General features: G+C 41.4%; 1 protein-coding gene across 1 annotated transcript; it reads left to right on the forward strand.

Moving 5' to 3' along the window:
* The first annotated feature begins 324 nt into the window (after positions 1-324).
* si:ch1073-224n8.1 (zinc finger protein 70) lies at positions 325-4899 on the forward strand. The gene is made up of 2 exons (XM_039777985.1): positions 325-1537; positions 1701-4899. The coding sequence occupies exons 1-2, from the start codon at positions 820-822 to the stop codon at positions 2645-2647; spliced, it is 1665 nt and encodes a 554-aa protein (XP_039633919.1). The 5' UTR covers positions 325-819; the 3' UTR covers positions 2648-4899.
* Positions 4900-8047: the final 3148 nt, after the last annotated feature.

Raw genomic sequence — 8047 nt, forward strand, 5'->3', positions numbered from 1 at the left:
AACGTTCAACAAAAATAGGTAACATTTCAAGTAGCCTAAGTAAACGATATCGAGTAAAAGCAAATAAAACCCAAATAAATCTAAAATAGGCCTATATACAAATACAATACAAAATGAGACATTTAAAAACACTTTTGATTTCCAAGATTCAATCGAAAAAAATGGTTTGACATGCAGAAGGCCATTTAATTAAAGACAAATCCACATTACTTTGGCTTCTTTGTAACGCTCTGCTGAACGATGATACTTCCTTCAATGTAACACCCAGGGCAGAGTAAACGCCCTGCAAAGAGCTTCTTTGTTGACGTCATTCCTGTGCGACAGGCCTCTCAGTACAAGACTACAGTCAGTGCAGTTCTGCTGAAAGGAGCTGAAATGGGTGAGTCGCTGCTGAGGGCCATTGTATCAAAGTGTTTGAACAATAATTCACGGGCTTGAATAACGCCGTTCAAGACCGTCAGCACGTTTCTCCCGCAGAGTCACAGTGGTTGCAAGAGCACGTCTTTTACCGACCGGCGCTGTTAGTTTTAAAGCTTACGTTAGCAGGCTAATGTTAGCTAGCGGAGCCAGGCCCAGCATAGAGCCGCATATCAGAGTTGACTACATTGTTTTTGTCAGCGACGCCAGTTAAAACAGCAAATGGGGCAGATGTAATTGGTGCCAGTTCACTCATTGCTCTGACAAATTACAGCAACACAATTGGCATAATTAATCCAGTTCGTTAGAAGTTTGGACTGTATTTTAGTCTCATAGTTAGCGTAGCCTGTAAACGTTAGCTTAACGTTAACTGAATTAAAGCTAGATAACTGCATTAAAATCATGACTTCCAGGAGGACAGGCTATGCCGGCAGCATGGATTCCTCTCCCTCAAATAGCAGCAACAGCTCAGTCCACAGTGGAAATCGTAAGCAAAGTATAATCAACATTCCCGAAAGGACCGGGGTAGAGTCCTGTTATGATCGGAAAGCGGACAAGGCTGGATACGGAGCTTCGCAGGGCAGCGTGACCGTAACGTCGCTGAAATCACGTCTCGCCCCGACCATTCAAAGTGCCATGTCCGCTGCAGTTGACACTCTCCTGGGCGAAGTGGTGCTTGTGCTCAATGAGACTCAACAAGAGTTGCTACATAAGGAACAAGAGAATGAAAGACTCAAAGTGCGTCTGGAAGTGTCAGAGCGGGAGTTGAAGACTTTACAGGAGTGTCTGTGTAGTGCTCAGAAGCTCATAGACCAGCTTCAGATCTCATACACGGGCCCTCAGTCAATTAGTCAATCCGTTTTCGCCCCATCGCTGTCTTCCATGGCTTCAATGACTTCAGGCTTGGACCGGGACCACCAGAACGCCCGAAATGTGAATGGAGCCGGTGTTGACATGGGTCTCGGTGGCTCTGTGGATGATTCGCTTCATGGGTTTGAGCCCAGAGATGACTATAAAATGTGCCAGCTTTCAATCCAACCAGATGGCTCTGTGACTAACCACGCTCTGGAATCCTTTGCTTCCAACACATCTCATATGTGCTCAGATTCCAGCAGACCAGGTAAATATGTGTACTGTGTGTGTTATACTGTATAATTTGGGTTTCCTTCGACTGTGAGTCAGAGCAAATTAATCAATAACTCACTTTAAATGGGCATAAAGAGGTTTTGGTGTGTCTGATATTATAATGCTTCTACATTACCCATTTCTGCGTGTTTTGTTAGATGAGCGGCAGTCTCAGGGACCAGGTGGAGCATCCAGGTTTGAGATTAAACAAGAGCAGGGGCCCACTTCAGGCTCTGGCCAGCCCAGCAGGAAGGAGCCTGGGTTGCCTGATGACAACAGAGTCGATGATGGTGACCTTGGCTACGTTGAAGTCGGAGGGGAGGGAGGTTCCCAGCGTGCCTTTACTCACCCCATGCGTCACCAAAGACCTGTGCGAGAATGCGGTGGTGCGTTGCAACAGGGCGGACTTGATGGACAGAAACAGTTGGCTAGGACTGCTGTAGGCGGGAGAATGGACAGTGTCTCACCGGGCAGAGCAGAGGACTCTGCAGGACCTTCGGTCTGTGATACAGTAGGGGAGCCCTCTGGAGATCGGCCTCACCACTGCTTGGAGTGTGGAAAGACCTTCCGTCTGATCTCCAGCTTGAAGAAGCACATCCGCATCCACACTGGAGAGAAGCCCTATCCGTGTGGAGTCTGTGGTCGTCGCTTCCGCGAGTCAGGCGCGCTTAAAACCCACCTGCGCATACACACAGGTGAGAAGCCATACTCTTGCTCAGAGTGTGGAAACTGCTTCCGCCACCTGGACGGTTTGCGCAAACACAGGCGCACACACACCGGAGAGAAACCTTACGTGTGTGCCATCTGTGGGAAGCGCCTCAGCCGCCTGCAGCACCTCAAACACCACCAGCTCATCCACACCGGAGAGAGGCCGTGCTGCTGCCCCTTCTGCAACCGCAGCTTCAAGGAGCCCGCAGCGCTGCGGAAACACATCCGCACGCACCGGGAGGAAGGCGGTCACATGGGGATTGGTGCCAGTGACGACACGGACCCAGACGCCATGGATGACATTAACAACCTCCACCCAGCAGCTCCGTCCCCTCAGATGAGGTTTGGGGAGTGGGGAGCTGAGGAGGACGACAGCTCGGTTGTGGACTGTGTGTAGGGCATGATTAAAGGAGTAACTGTCTGTTGGTATTCTTACCACAAAACCTACTCCGGGTAAATAAATAAATAAAAATGTGGAAAAAGGTGTTTGTGTAGCTTATAAACACGATGGATAAGGTCATCTCTGTTCCATGCTGTTGAAGTGAAGAAAGGGGCTATATATAACCCTAGCATTGGAGCTTTGTTTATATAATTCTTTACACTCTTAGATGTAAAAAATAACGTTTAAAATGTTCGCTGTACAAGTATTTTTATTTTTTTTTCCTGCACATTCATCAAGCAGCAGCAATAGCTTAGAGGTTGTTCTTGGCACAGGGAGTTTGCTAGCTTCCTGGCAATAATTTGACAAAAAAAAAAGTGGACAAAAGCTGTTTCCTCACTTTAAAAATATAAGTGCCTTGAAAACAGGGTCTGAAATTAACTTTTTTCGCCAAAGTGGCGGATGGCCTGATGATTTCACATGCCACTGCCAACAATTTACCTGCATTTGGCCGGTGATAGTTTCAGACGCTGGTGGAACGCTCACTCAACCATCAACTGAGTCGCTGCTGCTGCTGTTCAAGATAGTTCCCACCTGGATTTTAGTCAAGACAAACTGTTTATTGTGACTCTGGCCGATTAGTCTTTTTTTTATATAGTTTTACACATTAGAGAGATTGGATTTGCTGTTGAATTATATTCAGCTACTAATTAGGCATGCTTTTGCCAACACACTGAGCTGCTCAGATAGATAGAAATGGATCCACAGGGCTGGCTCATGCTTCGTGTGTGGACAGACTTGCAGGAGCACAGACCATGTGCATTGTGTAGTTGGGCATTAGAAACTGAACCTAATATCACAGTATTTTTGGTTCAACTCCTTGATATTATTTGTATTGCAGCCCTGTTGAGAATGATTCAAGTTTTTGATGGTGCATAATATAGGTCAGTCATAAAAGAAATAATTTATCTGTTTACTTATAGTCATTTGGTTTCTTCACCTAATCGATTTTAGTCGAGAAAAATTTGTGAAAATAGCTTTTTCAATAATTGTCCTGTTCCAAGTGGATGCACTCGCATTGAAAAAAATCTAGTGTTTATGAAGGACCAAAGCACATTTGTGAATATTGTTGGAATGCCACAGATGTCGCCACTATTTCTAAGTAATAATTAATGACCACAAAAATCCCATGCTAGTGGAGTCGCAGTCTAGACCTGTAAGCTAAAAAGCATTTACATTTACACTGTTGCGAGTGTGTGTCTTCATGAAGCATGAACCAGTTTCACACTTGAGTCAACAGCGTCAAGCAGAAGCTATCTGTTTCAAGAATATCTAAATTTGAAGCGATCCATACTATGTGTTAAGTATTTGAAGAGGGCACAGTCTGTTGGCATCACTGCATGCACTCCGATCAACAGCGGAAACTTTACCGTTTGTCGAGTCTTTATTATCATCTCTCTCTCTCTCTCTCTCTCTTATGGACCATATTTTAGCATTCCATTTTTTTGTTTAAGATGCTGCTACTGTATGTCTAGAAAGCCTTTTCTTTTCTGGACTTGTATTATTGTAACCAGACCGTCACTGGCAATTACTAGCGGACAGATTTTGGTGCTTGCATGTGCATATCTGCTCCTCCGTTGGCATTAATGCCTCCTGGCTGTTTCTGTACATATGTATGTAGTTTTAACCATTTTATCTGGATTAATGAGGGTTAACATTTGTGGAAAAGTTAATGTGCAACAACAATTTAAAAAAACAAACAAAAAAAAACAACATGCTTTGAAAGCATCAGTATGCTGACATGCAATGTAATTATATATAATCTTACTATAACTCTTCCTGATGTGACACCACTGATGCATCAGGGTTAACAGCAGACCATTAATCTTTTCAGCCTTTTACGCTATACTCTGTAGGTCACTGGTGTCATTTACCGTATACTACTATAACAATCTCCATGTAACTATTCTATGTACATTTACAGGTCTAAGTCATTTCAAAAGGCACCCAAAATGTTAAATATTTGTTACTGTATACCCAGAATACGATTTGCCATGGTAGTCTTGATCCCAGATAATCATATTTATTGTTTTTTGTATTCCATACAGAGGGGGCCTTTGCATGTAGGTTTAAACTGAAACGGCAGTATTACATGTGAAAAATTTAAAACCTCTTCTTTTAATTCGTCTGTGTTCAACACATATTGCCCAACATTCATCGTGTTACCAACTGTAAATGTTACTATATTAAAGGGCCTTGTTTATACTTCTTTTCTATCTTTGGCTGTTTTATTCCTTTTTAAAATTCTTTCCGCAGTAAAACTATTAACTGAATCGACAACGCGGCAATTAGCTCAAAGCTAAAGCCAACGAGTGCATCCTAATTTTAGATCATCCCGATGTTATTACTTTAGTTTCAGTCAGTTTGTTTCGTTGTATCATGACAGGAAAACTGCATTAACCCTGGAGCAGACTAAGACGCTGCCAAACCGATTGTGTGCGTGCTGTTGACTCGGCCAAAGACAAGTCTGAAATAGCACTACTCTTCTCCCAATGCAGAGTAATGACATTGTTTATACACGCAAACTACTATTTTAAGGTGGCTTTTGGTATGATTACAGAAAACTGTAGTTTAACTTTTTATTTTTTCCTGTTAACAAGTGCACTCTTTTCAGTGTTGTTTTGACAAATCTGCTGTGATTGTTACAATGGTTGTGTAATGATATTTTGTAATATGACTATTGTGATAGTATTGCTGTAATTTTTTTGTTAATGTTATTGCAGAAATATCTGTTAATAATAAGTTAATAATAATCTGATTGGAATAAGACCCACCAGTGTTTGTTAAACTTAAAGAACTGGAACCAAGTGGGTGTTAGCACCTACATTTGGACGGATGCAAACTTGTTCCAACAAAACAGACCACAAATGGGAGTTAAGGTATCAAGTTGAAGCTAGCGCTGCAGAATGCACACAAACACAATATTTCCTACAACGCAGCAGTGGAAGTTCACAGTGCAGAGCTCGTGATTCACGAAAAAAACAACATGGCGAAGCTGTGCCTGGTGAGAGAAAGTTGCATCTAAACAAGTCATAACAGCTATTTTTTAGTGACATCAGATAGAGAGGGAAGAGGAAATCTCAGAAAATACACTTCCCCTGCTGTAAACTGGGTCCCACGGTAAGACTCAAAATATTGTCCACCTTTTGATTTCTAGTATCTGATGGCAATATGCACATTTTTATTGACAAGTTTCTCAATCCACTCATGTACAACCTAAGGGTAAATTACATCTTCCAACAAACAGTGGCAGAAAGTAAGTATCGACTACTGTTATTCGACAGTTAGAGGTGTTAGTTACTTTGCAGATTAAGATTTTAAAGTACTGGTCCCTTAGTTAAGTTGAAAATGCTGTTAACATGTTAATGCATCTGTAATAACAATCAAATCAATAATACTATAACACCATTCTGCTATTCTGAGTACTTATATTTTTACTTTCAACACATTTTGCTGATCTCACATGCACTTTTAATCAAGTAAAATGTTTAAGAGTTTAACTCTTATTTTTACATTGTGGTATTAATACTTTTGCTTAAGTAAAAGCTCTGAAGACTTCCACTGCCATCCTCAGTAAACTTCTTTCTGTTAACAGCTGGTTTTATCTTCAGGCTGCGTAATACAGCTGTTTATTTCTCTTTTCTGTTTGTCATTATTGTCTGGTGCAATTCACTTTTCAGAAGGGAAGTAATTATACTATAATACACAGGGATGGTTTATGTGTGCCCTATCATTCCCTGCGTGTTTACGTATGTGTGTGTACGTGCGTGCGTGTGTGTGTGCGTGTGTGTGTGTGTGTTTCTTGGCAGCTGATGATGCAGTGATGGCGAGTAGCAGAGGCAGAGAGAAATGTGAGAGCGGCCTGTGAACTCTCTGTAGGCCCATGCAGTCATTTCCTGAGTGGCGGAAGGTAAACACTCACTTTTTGGAGAGGAAGTGACTTAACCAGGCGTAAGAGTCCCAGTTTAACACATGACTGGAATGACACTGCATACATTGCATTTGTATGAAGATTTTACTTTTTATAACTTATATTTAGGTGAAAATTTAGTGCTGAACTTCTGGTTTAAATTTGTGTTTTTTGTTGTTGTGGTATTGTGGCTTTTTCTTAAAGCATTTGAGCACTTTTATCATTAGGCAAGATAAGGTGATCACGTCTTTGATTTGACATGTTTATATTATTTATTTCTTGAGTAATGTTTAACTATACGCACTGCGTTACACCATGTTGTGTTTTACATACCATTAAGGCCATATCATGGTTTGTTGTGTGGTATTGTACTGTATCAGTTGTACATGACTGTTATTTTTTTTACGGCTGCAGCATGGGTTAAGTGCCCAAGACAAATTTCCACCTTGTGGGACAATAAAGTTCATCTTGATGTCGAAAAGGGCAACACAAATATTTTTTGCGGTTTGCCATGTGCTGCAATTGCCTGATTAAGCAATTAGTCAACCGACAAAAATAATCGCAAACTATTTTGATAATCGATTCATCGTTAAAGTCATTTTTCATGCAAAAATGGCAGAAAATGCTGTTTTCAGCCTCTCAGTTATGGAGATTTCCTGCTTTTTTCTGTTTTATATCACATTGAACTGAATATCTTTGGGGTTGGACTGACAACACAAAACTTGTTACAGACATCACCTTGGTCTAGAAAATAATCAGTAGATTAGTCGTTCATGTAAATAATCATTAGTTGCAGCCATATTGCCATGGTAAATCTACAGGTTTGTACGCTAGAGTGTGACTTTTGCGATAGATAAACTGGTATGGTGTGTGATCTATCAGATAAACTCACCTGTGAACTCATCACAACATGTAACGCACAGCTGTAAAGCTGTAGTGCAGATGTCACATACTTTTCTCTCTGAGCGAATGAAGCTGAATGTTGAACTATCATGAGACAAAAACCAGATGTCCAACCAGCTGCAAACTTACAGGTGGAGGAACTCCTGATGGTGACCACAGCATGACCCCGATGACCCAGAAAATGTCTACACATTTTGAGTATGTCCGAAGCTTTTATTGGCACGATATAGTTGGTGGATGATCAACATCGGGCTGAACAAACAGGCAACGTGATCATGTTGATTTTAGTAAGAAATACAATGATAATACAGTCCTTAACAAAGCTGATTTATCAGTGTCCATGGCTAAGTCACATGGTCATTTTAATACATGTATACATCAGAAACTAACCAAACACAAAGGCGTATACAGAAATATATTACATGTCAGTATTTTTTTTTTATTCTCAGAGTGACACACACAGCTGTGTCACTCGGGGGCAGGAGAGGAGAGGAGAGGAGAGGAGAGGAGGGGTGTTAGGGAGAAATAACCAACAAGGAAACCAC

The sequence above is a fragment of the Perca fluviatilis genome, chromosome 16 (genome assembly GCF_010015445.1).
Source record: "Perca fluviatilis chromosome 16, GENO_Pfluv_1.0, whole genome shotgun sequence".
NCBI lineage: Eukaryota > Metazoa > Chordata > Actinopteri > Perciformes > Percidae > Perca > Perca fluviatilis.

Bases quoted from the DNA above. Each gene is read 5' to 3' on its own strand.
- si:ch1073-224n8.1 (XM_039777985.1), top strand. From the start codon at position 820: ATGACTTCCAGGAGGACAGGCTATGCCGGCAGCATGGATTCCTCTCCC. The intron at 1,538-1,700 runs GTAAATATGTGT...GTGTTTTGTTAG, and splicing joins CTCAGATTCCAGCAGACCAG to ATGAGCGGCAGTCTCAGGGA.